The sequence below is a fragment of the Eretmochelys imbricata genome, chromosome 20, assembly GCF_965152235.1.
Source record: "Eretmochelys imbricata isolate rEreImb1 chromosome 20, rEreImb1.hap1, whole genome shotgun sequence".
Lineage (NCBI taxonomy): Eukaryota > Metazoa > Chordata > Testudines > Cheloniidae > Eretmochelys > Eretmochelys imbricata.
In genome coordinates, this window is record NC_135591.1 from 19,567,688 (window position 1) to 19,590,084 (window position 22,397).

The 22,397-nt window shown below is 59.6% G+C and overlaps 2 protein-coding genes across 2 annotated transcripts; one reads left to right on the forward strand and one right to left on the reverse strand.

Moving 5' to 3' along the window:
* Positions 1–782: 782 nt before the first annotated feature.
* On the reverse strand, positions 783–15,850 carry GTF2F1 (general transcription factor IIF subunit 1). The gene is made up of 14 exons (XM_077838421.1): positions 15,686–15,850; positions 14,466–14,525; positions 14,031–14,077; positions 13,248–13,320; positions 12,462–12,655; positions 11,894–12,064; positions 11,052–11,230; positions 10,424–10,571; positions 10,108–10,172; positions 9,352–9,471; positions 8,581–8,654; positions 2,128–2,266; positions 1,705–1,831; positions 783–1,405 (listed from the first exon to the last, which is right to left on the reverse strand). The coding sequence occupies exons 1-14, from the start codon at positions 15,848–15,850 to the stop codon at positions 1,201–1,203; spliced, it is 1,767 nt and encodes a 588-aa protein (XP_077694547.1). The 3' UTR covers positions 783–1,200.
* A 935-nt stretch (positions 15,851–16,785) lies between these two features.
* Positions 16,786–22,384, forward strand: LOC144277478 (adenylate kinase isoenzyme 1-like). The gene is made up of 5 exons (XM_077838245.1): positions 16,786–16,846; positions 18,717–18,916; positions 19,336–19,449; positions 19,815–20,009; positions 20,478–22,384. The coding sequence occupies exons 1-5, from the start codon at positions 16,786–16,788 to the stop codon at positions 20,544–20,546; spliced, it is 639 nt and encodes a 212-aa protein (XP_077694371.1). The 3' UTR covers positions 20,547–22,384.
* Positions 22,385–22,397: the final 13 nt, after the last annotated feature.

A 22,397-nucleotide genomic window follows, 5' to 3' on the forward strand; every position in this document is an offset into this window, starting at 1 on the left:
AGGTCAAGTCCTGCATGGGTCAGGAGTGAGTAGAAGTTGTACTCACTTGTGAAACAAGTTGGCTGGATCTCACGTGGCTTCCCTGGGGGCGGGTGGCCGGGAAGTGCTCCTGCAGTTGGTTCCCCCTTGTGGGCTGAGAGAGCTGGTGTCCTTTGAGAAGCTGGGCATGCTGGTGGCTGGGCTGGGGGTTTCAGAAATCTGGCTGCCTCTGGGTGGGACTCAGCACAGCAGGTCAAGGGTTAGGGTCAGCCCGGGAGGAAGTCAACGCTGGCGGAGGATGCTCCTCAGCAGAGCCGGCCCACGCAGCCCCTGGGGGATGCATGCACAGGGCCTGGCCCTCCAGGGCGAGGGCTCAGCCCAGGTTGGATGAAGTCACCCCGGGCCTGGATTCCACGCTCGGCTTCACCATAAAAGGTGGCGATGCTGGGCCAGGCTGGTGCCCATGCGTCCCCCCCAGCTGGGGGACGGCGAGCCGCTGGAATGCTCACCCGAACCACACACCATGGCTGGGGAATTAATCCCGGCATCTCAGGCATCCCGCAAAGCAGCCACTTCCGGGGGCAGTGGCGGAGACGGACACAGGGCCGCACCCTGCCGCTCCTCCCCAGGGCAGGCTGAGCAGCAGAGGCCCTGCCCCTGCCAGACTCCAAGCGCGAGGGAATCATCCCCGCTGTGGGGCAGGCAGTGAGCGTAAACCCCTCTCAGAGCAGGGGCCTGCCCCATGCAGGAGTGTCTGGCGGCACGCGCCCTCAGCGAGCAATAAACCATCCCTGATGCAGGTCGGAGGAACGAAGAGACACCCGTTTATTGTAACAAGGGGGCAGGACAGCCGCTGGTCCCACCTTGGGAGAAACAGAATCAACCCTCTCAAGGGCACCGTGCAGACACCCTGGGGGCAGGGCCCAGGGAGCGCCCGAGGGAGATCTCTCAGGAAACAAGGCAGGCAGGGGGGGTAACAGGGACATTCCCCCAGCCCACCTTGTCCCTACTCACCACGAAGTGGCCACATCTGGGCTGCGGAGGGTATGGGTTGAGTTCCCTTGGGGAACAGGACCCCATGGGCCAGGTCTCCCCACAGCTGCCATGGGGGCCCAGGCCCTTACAGCAGGAAGGTTTTGAACCCAGGAAGGAAGATGAGCTTTGCCCTCTGGGCCTGAGTGGGGGAGGGGATGGGGGTGTGGCCTACCCAGGCCCCACCTCTCACTCCTTCAGGAAGAAGTGCATCTTGTCGTTGATCATTTTGCGCTCGGGGTTGAGGCGCTTGAGGATCTGGGCGAGCACGTTCACCGTCTGTTCGCTGCTCAGCCCCGTCTTCTTGGTCTGGAACTTCTTCAGCAGGTCCTTGGTGGTCATGGGCTTGCGGGTCAGGTAGCGGCGCACGGCCTCTTCCGTCAGCTGCACGTCTCTGCGGGGGCAGAATGGGGCCTGAGCAGGGGGTGCCGAAGGCTGGGCCATAGCCCGGGAGGCTCTGGGCGCCGACAGGGGGAGGCTCTGGGCGCCGACAGGGGGAGGCTCTGTCCCCAAACAAGCCAGTCAGAGCCCATGTGCTGGCTCCTGCCCCAAAGGCTCTTCCATCTGCCGCCTCTGGGACCGCTCCCAGCTGATGGCACCAGCCAACCATGGCAGCAGCCCCACCCACCCCCATGGGATTGGCCAATAGGCCCCGATCCCACAGGCTGAGAAGCCCCGCCCCTGGTCACTCACCCGCTGCTGGGGGTGGACTTGCCCGACTGTGGCTGGGGAGTGGACTTGCCCGAGGTTGTCTGGGGTCCCGAGTCCAATTTCAGCCTCTTGGCCGCTGGGAGGTCACCGGATCCCGACTGCCGCTTCCCTACATCAAGACGGAGCAGCTCAGTGTCCTGCCCAGTCCTTGTCCCCAATTCCCACCAACAGGCGCCCTGCCCCCCCTGCTGGCGAGGTCAGGAACCAGGCCGCACGGGGTTCTCCCCAGACCTCTGCACGTGGGACCCCTCCTTCCCTGCCTTCAACAGCTGGTGTAAGGGCTGGGTGAGCTGCAGAGGGACGCTGCCCCCTGCTGGCGTTTGTGACTGTTCCAACATCTGGCCTGGAAGCCCCAGGCTGATGCCCCAGCAGCGCCCAATGCGGCCAGCCCGCCCGAGCCCTTACCTTGCTCCAGCTTGCTAGCTGCAGCGCGCAGTGTGGAGGATGTGCTGCCTGGGTCCACGGGGGGCGTCCCTGGGCGGCTGTCCCCCCGGGAGCTGCTGGCCGACCCCTTCCGCTCCTTCTTGGGTGGAGTTTTCCTCTTCTAGGTGTCGGGTGAGAAGAGGAGCTGGCGTTGGGCATCGTCCCGAGATGCCTCCTAGTGTACCGCACACCCTGAGCCAAGCCAGGGCACGGGGGGCCGTGCAGAGGAACAACCAGGCACCCTCTGCAACCCACTTGGGCACCCCTCCTTCCCCAGCATCCTCCACACTTGACATGTCATCTCCGCGATGGCACAGACGCAAGGGGAGATGACTCCCGGCTCCGGGTAAGAACCGAGGGGAGGGCTAGGGAGTCAGAGTGGAATTGGTTCCACAGGGGTGTGGCCAAGGCAGTGGGGTCACTGTCCCCTTATCCCGGAAAGGGAGGGGAGATCCAGGCTGTAGTGGTGGGTCTTAGCCAAAAGGCAGCCTGTCCAGCAGTGCTAGAGGGGTCAGCGCCCCACTCCGCTCCCTGGGAAGGGATTCCCCCGCCAGGTTCCCAGTCTGGGAGCTAACCCCAGTCCGGCCCCCCCTGCCTGAGCCAAACCACCAGCCCTTTGCTGCCACAAGGAGCAAAGCACAGCACCCCCAGCCTGGAAGGGACCCCTCTGGGGCAAAAGGGGAATTGGGGCCTTGGGCTCTCTGCTGAGGCCTCCAGCTGGGAGGTGGTCAGCAAGATGCGGGTCCCCATCCCCCCAGGAGCCAGGCTAAGAACACCCCCAGCTCGGCGTACACAAGCCAGAAGGGAAGTTAGCGCTCAGCCGGCCGCTTGGGGAGAAAAGGTTACTCACCCTGTGCAGGAACCTTGTTCTCCGAGATGCGTGTCCCTGCGGGTGCCACGTCCCTGCACTTAGGGTCAGAGATTTTCCATAGCAGCGCCCGTTTGGGCCGCACGGGTGCTGCCCCATCTCGCGCCCTGTGCGGAGGCTATGTAGCGCTGTGCGGCCCAGCTGCCCTCAGCTCCTTCTCTACCGCAGAGCCCCTGGCTGAACTCTGAAGCAGAGGGAGGAGGGCGAGCAGTGCAGCACCCGCAGGGACACCCGTCTCGAAGAACCTCCGTTACCGCACAGGGCGAGTCGTGTCCCTGCGGGTGCTCCACTTTAGGTGACAGGAGAACAGTGCCCCCCCGCTGGAAGGCCAGGGGTTCGGAGTTGGATTTGTTAGCGACGATCACATGGACAATCCTAGTGAGCATCTGCTGTCGAGACTCGCACAATGGCGTAATGCTCTGGGAATGTGCGTGCCAACGCCCAGGTCGCCGCTTTACCAACGTCTGTGATCGGTACATGGGTTGGGAAAACGAGAGAGGTGGAAATCGATCGTGTGGAGTGCCTTCAGGGGCAAATCGAGTTGACAATAGCAAAGGTGAATGCAGTCAGAAACCTGTTTTGAAAGTCTTTGTTTAGATATGGCTGATCTCCGATCTTTCCGAAAGGGTTAGTCCTTTCGAGGTCAGAGGCAAGCACCCATCTAGTGTGTGGAACGTTTAGTTCTATGCGGTTTAAGGACAACGATGGTATTTTAGGAAGGAACTTCGGATGAGGTCTCAACGAAACTATCGTTGAAGATTATATTGGGATGGGGTAACGAGAAACATCTGTCAATGAAGACAGTCTATGAACGAGCAGGTAGGTCATCATGGGCTCCAAGGAGTGTCCAGTCAGGCATCGCATGACTAGGTTAAGGTCCCAAGGTTCAGCAGGATCTCTTACTTCAAGGTAGAGATTTCAAATTCCTCTGAGAAACCATCTTGTTACAGAGTGGGCGAACACTGAGGGGCCGGCAACCTTGCGGCGGAAGGCCGGGATGGCTGCAAGATGCATTCTGATTGAACTCGAGGACAGCCCTGGCCTTTTTAGTTCCAAGATGCAGTCCAGTACCAGTGACAAGGGAGAGGTTATAGCTGAAACGTGCTTTTTGTCGCACCAGGTCTGGAATCTTTTCCATTCACACGGGTAAGACTGGCTTTGAGAGAGATTTGGTTAAGTTGTGCCTGTGCGGAACGTATACAGTCCGGAGCCACACCTGCGTGGCCTGCCATATGCCCTGGTAGTTGTCTACATGTTCTGGCTGATACCTGCGGACTGGTTTGGTACTGTGGAGATCAAATTGCCAAGGGTGGCAAGTCTGTGTGTTGGTCAGGAGGCTTTGGCCTCCACTGCGGTAGGGTAGGGCCCAATGAACCCCAGATGCGGTAGATGTCAGTGTTGATTTTTGAGTGTTTATTTGAAGGCCTAGTTGTGAGAAAAGGTTCATAGTTCTCTGTGTAGCCAGGACTGCGTCGTCTCAAGGGGGGGCTTTGAGAAGGCAATTAGACGAGTATGGGAATATCATAATAGCCTGTTGGCGGAGGTGCACCACACCGCAAGGAGCTTCCCTGGGGCCAGAGGCCAAAGGGAAGTACTTTGTACTGGCTGGGATCCAAGCCCAGAACAAATCTGAGGAATCTCTGGGAGATGGTGTATGGTAATGTGACAACATGCATCTAGGAGGTTGAGGGCTAAGATCAATCCCACTGGTCCAGTGTTGGGATTATTGTTGCTAATGTGACCACGCTAAATCATCGTTGTTGAACGAATGAACTTGTTGAGCGTTCTCATGTCTAGACTGGGTCTCCACCCGCTGCTCTTTTTTGGCATGAGGGAATAGTTGGAATAAAAGCTTCTCCCGTGGTGTTGGATCAGAACTGGCTCTACAGCCCCCGAGTGGATTATTTCTTCCTGCAAAAGGTGCCAGGGGGTGGGGTGGGGGGGTGTGACGAAGTGGGACTGTTCTTAATGGTTCCTCTGAATAGTGTGGGGGTGCCTCAGTTTCCCCTGTGCAGTTCTTAAGTATCTAGGTGGTGGGGTAAGGGTGTATGATCACTGCAGAGCCCTAGAGGGCAGGTGTGTGCAGGGGTCTGGACACAGAGAATGGCCGACACCCTGTTTCCTGGAAACTGATGGCCTGGGCCCCTCCCCCCTGCAAGGTGAGAGCTGAAGGGTTGGAGAACAAAGAAATCCGGTGACCTCCTGGCCCGGGAAAGGGACAAAGCTCAGAGGAGCGGGGGCTGGAGAGAGTTTCAGTTTGGGGCTGGGGGGTGGAACGCAGGGAACCCCAGGGCTGGGGTCTAAGCTCCCTGCTCCCCCAGAAGGACTTGACTGAGGGGTCCTGGTTGTACCCAGAAGCTCTGTTTGAGACTGTGTTCCTGTGGTCCAATAAGCCTTCCGTTTTACTGGCTGGCTGAGTCTCTCAGTGAATCCCAAGAAGAGGGGTGCAGGGCCTGGACTCCCCCACACTCTGTGACACTCTGTTTTACTGGCTGGCTGAGAGTCATGTCTGACTGCGGAGTTGGGGGGCAGGACCCTCTGGCTTCCCCAAGAGCCCCGCCTGGGCGGACTCGCTGTGGGAAGCGCACGGAGGGGCAGAGGATGCTGAATGCTCCGAGGTCAGACCCAGGAAGGTGGAAGCTGAGTGTCCTGCAGACAGGCTGCTCCCAGAAAGGAGACTTCCACAGAGTCCTAAATGGCTTCGTAGGGAGCATTCCAGAGCATCGCCCAGGGACTCCGTGACAAGGGGAGAGGGGGAGAGAGAGAGAAATTGCATCAAGTATCCGTTGCTGACCATTTCCAACACCCATTTGTCCAATGTGACACTGGGTAGAACGGGGTCAGGCGGTCGCCAAACTGACGGATGTTTTCTGGTGGTCACAGCACATGGATCCAGGAGGCATCTCGGAGCCTCAATCCCATTTTCAAAACGCCTGTTGTGAGGTGGGTTGGTGAGATGCACTTGACCATGTCGGGGGCGGTTACATTTGGGAGGTATCGGTCATTTCCGGGTCGTAGTGTTGTTGAGGTGGGGGAACTGCAGAGGTTCGAGATCTCGAGGTATCATGGTATCTATTCTGCCGCCTTCTTGGTACAGGTGTGGAGACATGTAATGCTCTCAGTGTCTCTCTTGCAGCCCGGATGGAGTGGAAATAGTCATCGGTCTTGTCGACAAATAAGTTGGAGCCTTCAAAGGGAAAATCCTCCACTGTCGCTTGTATGTACTTTGGGAGTCCCGAAAGACGTAGCCACAAAGCTTGCCTCATGACCGCTGCTGTTGCTATGGAGCGAGCAGCTGTGTCTGCTGCATCTAGGGATGCTTGCAATGCCGTCCTTGCCAGCAGCTGTCCCTCTGTCACGATTGCCTGGAATTGTTCTCTCTTGTCCTCTGGAATACATTGAATAAATTTGTTCAGTTTTGAATAGTTCGTGTGATTATACCTTGACATGAACGCCTCATAATTGGCGATTCGGAATTGGAGAGCTGCCGAGGAGTATGCTTTACGGCCCAGCAAATCTAGTTTCTTCCAATCTTTGTCATACGGGTTGGTCAGACGTAGTCTCTCCCTTTCGTTCACCTCCAAGACCACCATTGAATTTGGTGTGGGCAGCGAAGATAAGAACTCCATGTCCTTTGAGGGGACAATATAGTTTTTCTCAGCCCTCTTACAGGTGGGAGGGATCGTGGCTGGAGTTTGCCAGACCGCTTTAGCTGGGTCTAAGAGGGCCTTAAGTATAGGCAACCCGATCTTGGTTGATGTGGGCAGTATATCCAGAAACATGCATCGCGACTCTCTTGGTTCCTCTAATGGGATGTGGAGAGAATCTGCGATCCGTCTGAACAGCTCCTGACGCTGTCGGAAACCATCGTCAGCCAACAATGGAGGGGGAGGCACGACTGCTTTGGCCGCTGAGGACGACGGTATATTGGGTGCAGGCGCAGCTTCCTGCTTGAGCCTTTCCTCCTGCTCCTTGACAGATTCTTCTTCAGGCTCGGGAGGTCTGGATACTGAAGATGACAGGGAGTGCCTCAGTTTCTCCCTCTGGGTATTGGATGGCCTGGAAAACTGTTGCCTGTGAGCAGCCCACAGATCCCAGCAAGGCCATTGTTGGGGCACAGGCATGAAGGGGGGCATCCATGGGTGTCCATACCAGGGTGTTGGGCCACCTCTGGGCTCCTGGTGCCTACGGCGGGCAGAAGAGTCAAGCCGTGCAGCACCCCGACGCGAAGGGCAGCTGCGCGAAGGCACAGAATAAGCATCATTTTCCTCCTCGTCTCCACTGGAGAAGGAGGGGGCAGTCCCGGAGGGTGACGGTGAACGGACGGGTGCCACGCGTGCCCCCGGCGGTTTGGCGTGTACTGCAGCCGTCCCAGTACGGAGCGGTGGAGACTCTGGCGTCTCGGAGACTAATCCGTCTTCTGGGAATCTAAACTCGTGTGGCACCTTCGACGCCGTGGGAGGCAGTTGTGCCAGTGTTGACTGTCTTGTCAGCGCCAAGGTTGTTCTATGTTCCGCTGAACGCCCAGCAGGCGGCGCCAAAGTGCCCGGTGCCATGGGGCTGGTCGGTTCCGTCTTTGAGGCTTTGGGTTTTTCCTTGCCTCTGTTGTCTGACGGTGCAGTCTTGTCCAGTCTTGCCCTCTTGGGGTCCTTGGACTTACCGGCGTTGACGATACCGGAGGTCCCAGGAGCGTCATAGGTGCTCAGTATTACACCTGTCGGGGCCAAAGCTACCGATCTCGCTGGGGACCTCTTTCTTTTCCATGGCTCCTTGGTGGGCAGACGTGAGGCTCGTTTTTTAGTGTCTTTTCGCGAGGAATCTGTTGATTTCCTCTTCGTAGCCCGCAGGGAGTATGGAGCAGCTGGTGCTGACGGTGACTGTTGTCCAGGGCGGGTCCCGGGACCAGGGTCTGAGGCTGGCCGCAGCGAGTGCTCCTTCATTTGGGGTTTTGCCCTCAGGTCACGGGCTTTCTGACTGTGAGCCTTAAGGTTAAGGCAATGCGTGCACTTTTGGGGCACGTGTGCCTCTCCCAAACACTGGAGGCAATGGGGGTGCCCGTCCCCAACGGGGATGGCCTCCTGGCAGGAGAGGCACTGTTTGAATCCAGGGGATCCAGGCATAACCCCCTGATTGGAATCAACCTACGGGGGTAATGACAAAGAAATGGGGGGCAAAGAGGGAAAATGGAAACTGACTAAAATTGTAACAAACGGACTAAAATTGTAACAAAGGCAACAGTGGGGAAGCCCAAGGCAGAGAACCGAGGCACTTGGAGACTCGCTAGGAGTGCTCAGGCCAAGGGCAGCTGGGCCGCACAGAGCTACACAGCTGCCACACAGGGCGCAAAGTGGGGGAGCACAAGTGTGGCCCAAACGGCGCTGCTACCAAAACCCTGTGATCCTAGGCACAGGGATGCGCACCCACACACACCTAACGCAGAGCACCCATGGGGACATTGGTTAAAGAAGAGCTAAAGGTTTGGGATCCTCCCAAGACCCCGAGCATCCAGAGCCCCCAAGCGGGCAACCCAGCCAGCCCCGCCCCCAAAGGACGCGGGTCGGGGTTACCGCCATGAAGAGTGCAGAGGACGCTTCGCTGTCGATGTCGCTCTCCTCTGACGTCTCCGACTCATCACTGCTGTCTGGAACACATGGTACGCGGTCAGAGCAAGTCCCTCCCCTCCGAATCACCTGTCAATCTCGAGCCCCTCTGGGGTGCTCGGGGTCAGAGCTCTCTCTCTCTACGACCTCCCATGGCCCCTGGCTCTAGCCACCCCAGGGCTCTTCGCTCAGCATACTCAGTCGAGAGGAAGCTTATTTCTAGGCCAGCCAGAGACCTGAACCAGAAGCCTTGGGCTGTGAAGTGGGCGAGGAGTTCCAGCCACAGCACCCCCCGCAGTGAGGGGGAACTCCCCCCGCCCTTGGGTCAGCTGACACAGCATCAACTGAGGGGTGGGATGTGGGGCAGCACAGGGAAGGGTCCTGTCCCCTCTGCAGCTCCCTTTGGAGGAGGCCTGTTGGTAGATACCAGCGCTGTAAGGGTTAACGAGGAGGGGTTTCTGTAGCACCTCCCCGAGGATCTCAAAGTGATTTCATAGCTCCTCCCTCAGACACCCCCATGGGGGATCAGCACCAGCCCTACCTGAGGGGAGGGAAAGTGACCAGGGGCTTGAGTGAGCGAGTGGCAGTTAGAGAAAGAACCCAGGAGTCCTAGTTCCCGCCCCAGCTCTATCCCCACTGAGACCCAGTGTAGCTCAGTGCCCATTTGATGACCCAGCAGCAGAGACCGCCACCCTTGGGCCCCCGCGGCACAGCCCCCTCCCTCCCCAAAACATTCACCCTTTTTTTTCTTCTTCTCCTGAGGGGTGGGGGCCTTCTTCTCTTCTTCCTCCTCCTCCTTCTCCTCGGCAGGCTTCTCCTCCTCGCTCTCCTCGCTGCTCTCGCTCGCCTCGTCGATCCCTGGGCAGCCAACCGACAGCCGGCTCAGGGGGCAAGAAGGAGCCGTTTTGCAGCGGTGGAGCCCGGCTTGCGGCCGGCCCACGGGACCATAGCCCACTGCCTATGAGCCACAGTAACCTCCAAGAGAAAGGGCTTCCTGGATTCGATGCCCACAGAGCAGTGAGCTCCCCACTGCCCGACTTACCGAGCCCTCGTGCTGGGCGTTCCCAACCCAGGGCCCCGCAGCCCTCTTCTTACCCCGCAACCCCTCCCGCAAGGGCGCAAGTGCTCAACAGCTCAGCACTGGCTGGGCCTGCCAACAACCCCCCGCAAGCCAGTTCAGGAGCAAGGTGCTGCTGAGGTTATGGGGGTGGGAAGCGGGGGCCAGAAGCCCCATGTCCCGCAAGGCACTGGGGCAGCACAGCCGAAACCAGCTATTTCACTTGCCGGTTTTCTATTAAAGCAACCGGATTTTTGGGTGGAAAACGGACGCTTTTTGCGGAACATTGCTGAACACCTGATTCTCCACCGGAAAGCAGCCTCGTTGGAGAATTTCCAACCAGTCGCGATGTCACCAAGGGCCCCGCTGAGGTCCAACGGGGGCTGCCCCCGCCAGGTCTCAGCGGTACCAACCGTGGCCCCGTATCTGCCACGTACCTTTGGGACCATCCTCTTCCTTCGTCACCTTGGGCTTCCCCACTGTTGCCTCCTCCTGCGAACTGCTGCAAGACACGGGAAGGATTTGAATGGACACAGCCGGGCACAGAGGGGGTGGGGGAGGGAACCTGCCTCTGCCTAGACTACCTGTGCAGGGTACAGCAGAGATCTACGTTCCCAGGACAGGTGGGGAATAGAACAAGCTGCTTAATGGGCACAGGCAGCGCCAGGTAAGGAGCCGAGTGGAGCTGAGCCAGACACCCCGTTCCAGTGGGGAGGGGTGGAGCAGACCCTGCCCCTAAGGCCCCACCCTTACCTGGACCCGTCTGACATGTAATCTACTTCCTGCCCCTCAAAGTCTCCGTCATCACTGTCCTCGAAGGCCTCATCATCTGAGCCCTTCTTCTTCTTCTTCTTCTTTTTGGTCAGCGGGGTTTTCTTCTGGGGCTTGGCTGCCTTCTCCCCTGTAGCATTATGGGAAACAGCCCGTGGCTGACTCAGTGGCAAGGTCATGGCAAGAGCTGGCGTGGAGGTGACAGCCACGGGCCCAGCAAGAGAGGGGGAGTGGGATTAGAGGGAGGGGCTGAGAACCAGGACCCCAGGTTCTATATGGGGACTCCTGACAGGCTGCAGGCTCTCAGAGGGGTAGCACCATGCTTCGAAGGCACAGGGGTCAGCCTGGGCCCCAAGCTACATGGATGCTGGCGGGGTTCATGACACAGGCCTAGGCAGTAGCCAGCTCACCTGTTAGCCAGGACACAGGGCTACCTCTCCCATGCAATAAGTGAGAAAGGGGTCGCTGTTCTACGCCTGTGACCCCCAGCAGGGGGTAGCACTGGGCTGAAGGCCCAAGCTAGGGTTGTCTCAGTGACCTCAGGGCAACAGAAAGAGGTGCTGGTGGTCCCAGGGCAGCAGGGCTGGCTCAGCCTCCAGGGGCCCCTCACCGTCGGCGTCACTCAGCTCGCTCTCATCTGAGCTCATCTCCAGGTCGTCCTCCAGGTCGTGGATCTTCAGCTCGCTGCTCTTCTTCTTGGTCTTCTTCTCCTTCTCCTCCTCCTCGTCATCCTGGTCCTTCAGCCGCCGCTGCTGCATGATGGTGAAGTGGTTCAGCACCTTGTTCCGCCTGGGAGGGAGAGGGCAGAGGGTGAGAACACTGGAGGTGGGACCCCCTCCACTGCCTGACCCCACCACAGGGGAGAGGGGCTCTGCCATGACGGAGTGAAACCCAGCCCTATGAGGCTGTTGTTGGGATTGCAAGGGGGCGTGGGGAGAAGGGACTCCCCAAAGCCTATATGATCCACAGAGAAAGGAGCAGGGCTCCCTGGTACCAGGCTGGAAGGGGGGTGCTGGACCCAGAGAGGCCGGTGCTGAGCTCCACGCCTGCCCTGGTGGAAGCAGCCAGGGAGAGGACCAGGGGAGGCCTCTAGCAGCAGCTGGGCCCGCGCCGGTCACCAGACCAACCTCCTGGCAATGCAGAGTGGACTCCTCACTCTGTGACGCCATGTAGGCCGCAAGGAGCCCCAGATGCAGCACGGGCCATACCCAGACATTGCACCCCCAGCCCGTCCTCCAGCTCCAATCTGCCAGAAGCACAGCCCTTCCTGTGTCAGCCAATCCCTGGAACAATCTCGGTTTGGGTCTAGTGGGTAGAGCAGGGGAGCTGGCAGCCAGGACTCCTGGGTTCTATTCCCCTTGTAGGGAGGAGAGGGGGGTCCCGCAGGTTAGAGCACTGAGTGCCAGGACTCCTGGTGACAGCAGGGCAGGGGCAGCCCATGCCCTCACTCACCGCTCCCACTCCTCCTCCGCCTCCTCAGCTGTCAGGGTGCGATGCTTGGCCACAGGGGTGAAGTTGTACCAGTTGCTGACCGGGAAGGCCTCAAAGGCGCCGTCGGGGCACTGCGTGAAGATGTAGTAGGAGGCGTTCTCGGTCACGCCACCCTTCTTCACCCCTTTGAACCTGGGCATGAGGGAAAGGGAGAGCTGGATTCAGGGGGGCACCTGGGATCTGGCCGAATGGCCCAGCAGGTGGGGCTGGAAGCCAGGACCCTGGGTTCTATTGCAGGCTCTGGGAAGGGAGCAGAAACTAGTAGTTAAATCAAGGAGGCTAGGGAGGCAGGACTCCTAGTCTTCACTCCTGGCTCAGAGGGAGTGAGTCTAGTGGCCAGAGCAGGGACACAGCGACCTAGGATTCCTGGGTTCTTCCTCTGCCCCGTGGCATGGCGTTAGAGCCACTCTAACTCTCCCTCTCCAAAGGGGGCTGCTGGCCAACACAGCTGGGGCTTGGAGCGCAAACTGGAGGGGCTTGTGTGTTTGGACCCAGCACTCACAGTTCAGCCCCTGGGACCCCCACTCACTTGCGCCCAGCTTTGCCGTTGACCTTGAGGATCCAGGGCTGGTCCTCGGGCTTGAACTCCCGGAGGACAATGCCGTACTTCTTGCGGCGCGCCTCCTCGCGCAGTTTGCGGTTGAACTCGCTGCCAGCCCCCGACTCTGGCATCTCCTCTTCCTGGTAGATCTTCTTGTTGCTGAGATCTCGCTCCATTTTTGCCTAGGAGAGGGAGCAAAGGAGAACGTCACCTCCCCGGCCCTGGGGAGGGAAAAGCCCCCCTGCTTGGTCACCTTGTGTGTCCAGTCCCCCAGCGCTGCATGGCAGTACCCCCACTCAGCTCCCTGCAGCGCCAAGCTAGCGATGGCCGTGGAGTGACCTGGTCCAGGCCGCCCACAACTCTGCACGCTAAGAGCCAGAGTGAACGCTGGGCTTCAGGGCTGAAACCAAGTCACCTCCTGGGATCCCTCGCCAGGCCCAGAGAACAGCCCTGCACCCGGGGCACCGAGAGAGGACTCGCCGCTGTCTGCAGTATCAGGGATCGATTGGTGCAGGGGGTGGGGCCAGATGGACCCTGATGTGTTCCCCAGCATGGGGGGGGGAGGGGAGCAAGACGCTGCCCTGTGGTCCAGTGCATTATGGGGGATGCTGGGCCTAGTATTTCTAGCCTTGCTGGCAGGCCCAGCGCCAGATGCAGTCACAACTGTTGATCCATCCAGAGTCCAACACCCCGCTCGAGGGAAGTGCCTCCAAGCAGCAGGCAGGCTGCCCTTGCTATGTGGGGCTAGGGGGCGCAGCTATGGCAGCACCCTACCTGGTGCCAGGTGGTGAAGTTGACCTTGTCGGCAGCGTTGAAGGCCATGATGTTGTACTTCTTGGGTGTGTTTCTGCAGCAAGAGGAGGGCAGAAACCTGAGTGGCCAGCGGCTCCAGCTTGAGGAGAGCTGTCCCCCTGCTGCAAGCCTGGCGCTATGCTGAGCGCTCACTAGCCACGCAGCGAATCACGCCCAGGCACCAGAGCTACCCAACCCCTGCTGCCAAAGTGCCTCAGCCCTGCCCAGCCACCCTCCCTGGGGCGTTTGGCCCCCAGGTCCCATTCAGACCCCCATCTCTGTGTTGAACCCACCACAGGGTCCAGTAGGAGCCAGCAGTTTATACGATACAACAAGCAGCATGGCTCTATTCCCAGCCCTGCCCTACTCGGTGACCGTGGGCAAACCACATTCCTGCTCCATGGCTCAGTTTCTCTTCCCCACCCTTTTGTCTATTTAAACTGCAAGCTCTTCAGGGCAGACGCCGGGAAGGTCTGGGACAAAGGGCCCTGATCTCAGTTGGGGAGTTACTGTAATATGCCAAATATACATGGCCCCAGGCCCAGCAATAAGCCTGCTGTTTAGAACAAAACAGAGGCTGGACAGCCAGGGAGACAGGCTGAGACCTACAACTCGGTTCATCCATTGCCAGAGAACAGTGACCTGAGCTTGATTTGACCTAGCAATGCAAGGGACTCCCCCATCTCTGCTGTCTTCCCCAGGGAGGTAAGCTTTCAGCAAGGTGCCACATAAGCAGAGGGGGCTGGGAAATCAGAGAGGACTCACTTGGGTACTCGCACCACATACTCTGTAACCGACTGGCTACTCGTGCCCTGGGGAGAGAACAAAGATTGAGGTTTCATTTCAGAGGTGTGCGTTAGCCAAGGGCTAGTTAGGAAGCCACCCCCACCCCAAGATCACAGCAGGCGACACAGGAAATGGCTATAAGAATAGCAGCCAGGCTAGCTGGGGAAAAATTAACAAGGGTTCTCTGTCCTCTTGCTTCAGGGCATTAGCTGGGATTCCTTATGTGAAAATCAGGAAGGGATTTTCACATAAGAGGAGAGCTGGCAGGCGATGAGGGGTTAGCAGCTTCTTCTGAGGCACTCAGGACAAGTCACTTGAAGACTGGATACCAAACTAGATGGGCGTATCAGTCTAGGCCTGAGGCGTATTTCCCAAACCTATGATGGCTCCAAGTTTGGGAAACTGAGAACTTACCAGGGAGGTCATTTTGGCAGAGATAGGGCTGCGCGTCCACCCGGGCTTCCAGGAAAGGATCTAAGAGAGAAACAAAAAGTCAGGGCTTCTTAGCAGAGCAAGCACTGGTAGGACTACCTTTGTGGGGCTGGGAGGGGGAGCCAGGAGAATCCAAAATCCTAAAAGGGGCAGAGGCAAGGAGAAGCTGACACACATGGGGAACTGTGGGGATAAGATGGTCAGAAACTCAGCTGGAGAAGCCGTGCTAGAGCAGGGGGCTGGGAGCCAGGACTCCTGGGTCCTGTTCCCAGCACTGGGAGCAGAGTGGGGTCTGCTGGTCAGTGCTGGGAATGATATTGGACAAAGGTATAAATCCAAGATACACTGTTGAACCAGTGTCTTGTGTGACCAGTTCCACAGGTGAGTTGGCCCTCCCCGGCCCGGCCCTCCCCCACGGTGCTTCCTTCCAAGCCCTGCCCCAGACTTCACGCTCCACTCAGAGCCCCTCCCAGTGCCTGCCAACCATCCTCACCAACCCCCTACCCTCAGTGCTCCTTATCCCCTCCCCCACCCGTAGTGACCCTTACCTCAGCCCCCTCCCCCACTGACACTTACGCCTCCCCCACTGACCCTTACCCCAGCCCCCTTCCCCACTGACCCTTATCCCCTCCCCAGTGACCCTCACCCCAGCCCCCTCCCCCACCCTTACTGACCCATACCCCCTCCCTCCTCTCCCACCCCCACTGACCCTTACCCCCTCCCCCACCCCTAGTGACCCTTACCCCCTCCCCAGTGACCCTCACCCCAGCCCCCTCCCCCACCCCTACTGACCCGTACCCCCTCCCTCCTCTCCCACCCCCACTGACACTTACCCCCTCCCTAGTGACCCTTACCTCAGCCCCCTCCCTCACTGACCCTTACCCTCTCCCTCCCCCCCCACCCCACTGACCCTTACCCCCTCCCCCCTCCCCAGTGACTCTCACCCCAGCCCTACTGACCCGTACCCCCTCCCTCCTCTCCCACCCCCACTGACCCTTACTCCCTCCCTAGTGACCCTTACCTCAGCCCCCTCCCCCACTGACCCTTACCCCCTCCCCCCACCCCCACCCCTACTGACCCTCACCCCAGCCCTACTGACTCATACCCCCTCCCTCCTCCCCCACCGACCCTTACCCCCTCCCCGGTGACCCTTACCTCCTCCCCCAGCCCCCCTGTCCCCAGCCGCCCGCAGTGACCCTTACCCCGCCCCCGGCTCGCCCCCTCTCCGCCGGCCCCGCTGCTCCGCGCCAAGCGCCCCGCCCACGCCAATGACGAAGCGGCTGCCTGCGCGTGCGCCGCTCGCCGCGCATGACCGGAAGCCGGAGCCCCCTCGCACCGGAAGAGAGGCCAGCCGCGATGGTTGCCATGGGAACCTGCACGGCCGTGCCCCACCCCCTCAGGGAAAAGGGGCGGGGTTACCTCCACGGCGGGGCGGGGCAGCTATCACCGCTTGGGCTGCGGGGGGGGGGGGGGCTATGGTGCCTCTTGCCCCGGGGGTGGGGGATGGGGGGTACGGGCCCCTTGATCCCGGGGGGGGCTATGGTGCCTCTTGCCCTGGGGTGGGGGATGGGGGGGTACGGGCCCCTTGCCCGGGGGGGGGGGCTATGGTGCCTCTTGCCCCGGGGGTGGGGGATGGGGGGTACGGGCCCCTTGATCCCGGGGGGGGCTATGGTGCCTCTTGCCCCGGGGTGGGAGATGGGGGGGTACGGGCCCCTTGCCCGGGGGGGGGGGCTATGGTGCCTCTTGCCCCGGGGGTGGGGGATGGGGGGTACGGGCTCCTTGATCCCGGGGGGGGCTATGGTGCCTCTTGCCCTGGGGTGGGGGATGGGGGGGTACGGGCCCCTTGACCCCGGGGCGGGATGGGGGTAATGCAGCTGCTCTTACGTTGGATCCTGGCCAGGCTGCCCTCAATGCATCTCCCATCTGGAGATCTCAGAGCTGGGGAACTAGCCCCCTCCCCTAGGGGAAACTGAGGCCCAGCAAGTGGCGGAGCTGGGAGAGATCCCAGGTGTCCTGATTGTATCGTTCTGGTCACGAGACCACGTGCTCTGGCTTCCTCGCTGCCTCCCCCACTTCCAGCACCAACTGGAATCGCATCCCAGTGCTGAGCCTGGCCCCGGCGACAGGCCAGCTCATGGCTGCCTTGTGACATCAGAAAGCCCAGCTGGCTAAGCAGCAGGGCCTGGGCTAAAATGGCCAGATTAGTTTTACACGGGAGCTTGAGGGCTGCAGGCCAGGCCAGCACCTTGGGGCCCCCCCCCCAGAAAGGGAGTGAAGAGGGGATCGGTTTGTGCCCTGGAAGATGGGACTCTGCCAGGCCCGGCTTCCTAAAACTGCCAAGCCACTGAAACCTGAACTGCAGGGTAAGGCAAGCTGGCTCTGGGGGCATGGCGGGGGTGGGGCTTTCTGAGCTTTCAGGGGATATCAAAATGTGTGAATGGGTGAGTCTCTCTTGCTGGTTTGAGCCCAGGGAGCCAGTACTCTCGGTTCCATTCCCAGCTCCGGGAGGGGAGGGGGGTCTAGTGGTCAGAGCTGCAAGAAGGCTGGGAAATAGCCTTTATGGGAAGGGACAAATCCACCCAAGCAATGGAGAGGCTGGGCCATGAGGGAGGATTTAATTTGCTGTCTTGTTACCGTATGACTCTTCCGGGAACTCCTGCTTCCGCCAGCAGGTCAACAGAAGGGTGGTTGGCTCCCGGTGGAAAACAGTGCCTATTTCCTAGCAGCACTTTAGCTTGGCTGGGATTTAGGGGGAAGATGCTGGTCCAGGGTGTACCCTGATCCAGAAGCACGCCTACTGCAGCGAGATGTTGGCTTGGAGGGAGCATGGGGTGTGAAACCCACCAGTCCGGCCTCGCCCTCTGGAATCCAGCTCCCATGGGTGATGGTCAAAACTCATTCCCTGCTTGGCGCAGAAAGTCAGAGGGAGGAGAAGGGATTCTTCCTGATCCCAGAGAACAACCGATCCCATCAAAGTCACAGCCTGGACCAACCTCCTCTGGGGGATGGAGGCCCAGCTCTCTTGTCCCACCATGGCAGGGATGGATGCATGTGGAGTGGCAGCGTGTGTGTCCATCTGTGCCAGGGAAGGGGGTGTGCACATGGCAGCGAGTGCCAGCAGCGCAGCGTGTCCGCATAAGGGAAAGCGAGTAGGTCTCAGTTCTGGAGATAAATGCAGAACGCCGGGCCCCGGAGTTACCAGCCCTCGCCTCTTACAGCACGAAATTCCTCTGGAGGAAGAACAACGCTCAGTCGCATCTGCCTGCACAGGAGCGATTGGGCTGGGCTGGGTTTTTTCAGGGCTCTCTACGCAGGTTTAAGCCCATCTGCTACCAGAAGGTCAGGCCCGGCTCTTCCACCAATTGATCCCAGCTAGAAATGAACAGAGCTCAGGTTCGCCCATCTGTGTTCTTATCTGGCCCTTTGTGGTATCTGAGGGGCATTACATAGCCCATAGCTGCCCCGGCTCATCGTACAGAGTAGAGATGTCTCTAGAGGATGATTGCGATTTATGGGGTGGCTGGTTCACACCAAGGCCCCTCGGCTTTTATAAACAGCTCAGCAAGCACTTTAACCCTGGCTGACCCCGAGGCCTTGCTCCCGGGGGCAGGTCCTAGCGAGATGGCTGCCTTGTAACAGCTGGCAGTGACTGAAAGGCCTTGGCCCAAATTCTGCTTCTGGTTCTACAATTGCCACTTCCTGGGCACTGACACCAGAGGGGCTCAGGCTGCGACTCCCAACAGCCAGCGCGGTGACTTGAGTTCCTAATGGACACAGCCCAGAATCCACCAGCTAATGGGCCCCTTTTGGGGGTGGGAGGTGGGCCACGGAGAGCGAGCTTCCCACAAGAAGGATCTCTCCAGGGCAGGACTGAGGCACATTGGTGTTAAACGAGTGGGATACTTGTCTAGGGGGTCGAGGACTGTCAATCCTCCCACTAAATTAACGAGGGTTTTCAGGAGCTGATGTCTACTGCATGGTTGAGATGGGAGAGTTGCCGCACTGGACCGGACCGGGGGTCCATCTAACTCAGCACCCAGTGCTAGGCCCTCCTGGTCCCTTCCCCTTAGCTTATTTTCCCCATCGGGCTACAGCAATTTTTGTGCCTATTTTGTGCTCACAACCAACCCGCTCTGGGCTGGGATCTCATCAAACTGAGCAGCATCAGGCCTGTCCAATGCGCCTTGGGAGATCCTTGTCTCACCCCTTCTCCATCTCTGTCTCTCGCCACAGAGAAGCTGAAGTCGCAAGTCATCATCTTCGTGATAGGAGGCCCGGGCTGTGGCAAAGGGACACAGTGTGAGAGGCTGGCTGCCAAGTACCAGTTCCAGCACCTGGGCCTGGGGAGCCTCCTGCGGGCGGAAGCCAGCCAGCCCACGCGCCAGGGGCGACAAATCAAGGACATCATGATGAAAGGAGCGCTCGTGCCTTCAGTGAGGCTCCCCCACCCCACTTCCCTCGCGGATTGCAGCAGCCCCAGCTTCCCTGGGGGAATGATCCCCCCAGTCAGCTCCGTGCCTGGCACTTCCTAAGGGCCCCAAGTAATGTTCCAAGGCTGCAAAAGAGCCACCCTCTGCAAGCACCAGCCTGCCAGCTCTGCCACCGGCCTGGCTCCCCCTCTGCTGCTCCCTGCCCTGCTCATCCCTCTCCCACCCCCTTTCCCAGTCTGGATCCAGCCCCACCGCCCCACCAGCCGGCCCAAGGGAGAGGCCAGGAGCTGTGTGGGGGTCTGGGGTCCCTCCAGTGCCTTAGTCTTGTGGGCAAGGGGACGTGGGGCACTTGCTCACGCAACCAGGGGTGGCTCCGGACAAAGCCCTTTTCCTTAGCGCTGAGGGGGCTTCTGTCTCCCTAGGGCTTCATCCTTGACCTGCTGAACGACAACCTGCTGCAGAGAGAGGAGGCGAAGGGCTTCCTGGTCAATGGCTTCCCCCGGGAGCTCAAGCAGGCCAAGGACTTCGAGCGTGTGGTAAGCGCCGCAGGGGAGGAAGGACCAGCAGGCCCCTGGCCAGGGCGGGGGCAGGCGCTGTGCTGATACCCAGGAGGTAGAGGAGGGAGGCAGCGTGAGGCATTCAGAGGGGCTGAGTGCATGCTGGAGCCGCAACCACTCTTCCCCCTTCCCGAACTCAGACCCAGCAGGGCTCAGTCCTGGCCCGGCTCCCCCTGCTCCAGGGCGTCTGCCCCCACCCCATCCTCTCGCCTTGCGCAGGAACGGCCTGGTGCCCATTTCTCAGCTGGCCCTGGGGCTGCTGCACCCCACCCCTGGGTGGCTGGCCAGGGAGCAGTCTGCCAGGGCGGTGCTGCGCCCCTGAGCGGGGATTTACCATGCCGCAGGTGGGGCGTCCTCCCAACATCGTGATCGTCTTGGACTGCTCGACAGAGACCATGATCCAGCGGCTGCTGCTGCGGGGCCAGACCGGCCATCGGGCCGACGACCATGAGGCCTGTATCCGCCAGCGGCTGGAGACTCACTACTCGCTGTGCGAGCCCGTCATCAGCTACTACCAGCAGCAGAACCTGCTCAGAAACGTAGGGGGGGCATCACAAGAGACCTCCTGGGCATTAACCCCTCCCATTTCCTTCTCCCCTCACAGCCCAGCGGAGCCCACTGCAGGCTGCCCGGGTGGGCCCTCCTGGGTTAGCAGGATCGTGGGTACCACTCACCAGGCGCATGGAAACACCACCCAGGGGCTGAGCCAGTGGGCAGGCCCCTTGGGCCCAAGAGGGGAGGAGGAACTCGGTGGCAGCTGGAGCCCCCCTGCCCACAGCACTGGGGGTGGGAGAGAATGGGCCTGGGCTGCACAAAAGCTCAGTGGTTTTGAGCAGGGCCTAGGGCTGCATTCCCCCCCCAAGCACAGGGACACCCAAGGGTTTCCCAGGGGGTGGGTACTAATGCCAGGCGCTCAGTGAGGCCCAGCGGGAGGGAACTAGAGCCAGGTGCCTGCAGGGCCCATGGCAGCTGCGGCTCCAGCCCAGCTGCTCTGTTGTGTCCTGCAGATTCTAGGCGAGGAGCCGGAAGACGCCATCTACACAAAGTGCTGCTTCGTCATCGACAGCCTCATTTAGGCCACGGGCCTGCTGCTGCCCTGCCTGGGGCCACCCCATAGCTGGCGCTGTGTTCAAATAAAGGCTCAGCTTCTGGCCCTGGTCCTACGCTTGCCCTACGCAGAGACGTCCCTCAGCGCCTGCCCTGCCATATGGGGCTTATGAGTGCCAGCTGGTGGCCCAGAGCTGACACCACATGCTTATGTGGATGGTCCAGGGCCCTTTCCCAGTCCAGGCCCTTCGCCTCCCCCCTCAGAGGCAGCATCATGCTGCTGGAGCTAGTTATACCAGCAGCCAAGGTATCTCAGAGCTAGCGAGGCAGTGGCCCAGGTGCACAGAAACGGCCAGCAGGGATCCAGGGGCTTGCGGACACGGAAAGTATTTGACACATGCAAGGGAGCTAGGCAAGGTGGGTGCAGCCTATGGCAAAGAGCAAACGCCCAGGTCCCAGCGGAGGGGAGATGGCCACAGCTCCACCACACTGGCTGCTTTGAGTTAGGCAGATATCGCAGGGCAAATTCCCTGCTCTGCCTTCTGGAGCAGCCCATTAGCTCACCAGCCTCCTGGCCTAACCCCTAACTCCCTACTCATCAGGGCAGTAGCTGCAGGAACCTTTTGCGGCACCCCCCCCCAAATCAGACCTATGCAATTCCAAATCAGCCCCCATTTGGGGAGCAGGACTGCATGAAAGGAGAACGGCTGTGACAAGACAGCCAGGCTGGAGCATGGGGAGGGTTCTTCTGAGGGGACAAGTAGCAGCCAAGACAAGACCACATCCATCAAAACACTGAGTTTACCACCAAAAGTCCTTTTGTTTTTTCAATACATGAGCTCAAGCTCAGCTACACATGAGTGAAGAGAGCTCCAGCTGGGCACCAGCTTTTCTACAGAGGTCAGCCCCACACCCGTCATCTGAAAGTGAGCTTTGTGCCAAGCTCTGCCCTCAGCTGCCCGGGCAGCTCAGGGCAGAACAGCAGGCTAGCACAGGAAGCGGTTCCAGGGAAGGCTTCCCCCTGCATCACCCCAAGCCAGGGAGTGTCCAGCAGGTGGATAGGGAAGAATCTTTCCAAAGGTGCTTTCTGATAGCCTGCACTTGCTGTATGGGAGAAGCGTCTTCCCCCAACTCGCTCTGGAGGGTGTGGGTAAGTACCAGATCCCCCACATCTGCTTGGACAACCTCCTGCCCCAGCTGGAGAGGCCAAGCTGAGGGAGGCTCATCTGTCCATAAGCAGAGGAGAGTTCAGTGCTTAGGGCATCAGCCTAGGACTGGGGAAACCAGGTGTAAGGTCTGACCCCAGAGGAATCTGGGCAAGTCACAGTCTGGGCCTCCAGTTCTTCATCTGTCCAGTGGGGATCAGAGCTCTGCCCTGCCGTCCAGGGACAAACATGAATGAGTAGGAGGCATTCAGGTACTACAGAGACAGGGCCAGCTAAGGCCTTACAGTGGGAATGGACCTGCCTAGGTATCAGTGAAATTACAGTCCCTTGGGATTGCTCAGCAAAAGACTGGAGGTGTTGAATGGGCCGAGCACAGCTCCACTTGCTCAACTGTCAAGAGAAGCAATTCCTTACCCCACACGGGTAACCTCAGCTCACCAGGCCAGATATGCCGCTGAGGGGCAGTGGCATAAAGCCCCTCCTAACAAGCAGTATCCGGGGGCATACCTTATCGCCAGTTGCTCGGTTCGGAAATAGTGCAGCAGAGTTGGTTTCAAAACAAAAAGAGCATTTTATTTAACAAAGCACAATTGCCTGCTCAAACTATAAAAAAACCACAGGAGCTCTTAGTTCATCAGGTTTTACAACAGCTATATCATGAGAACAATCCGCTTCAAAACCCTATGGACAGACAGACGCCACCCAGCAGACACA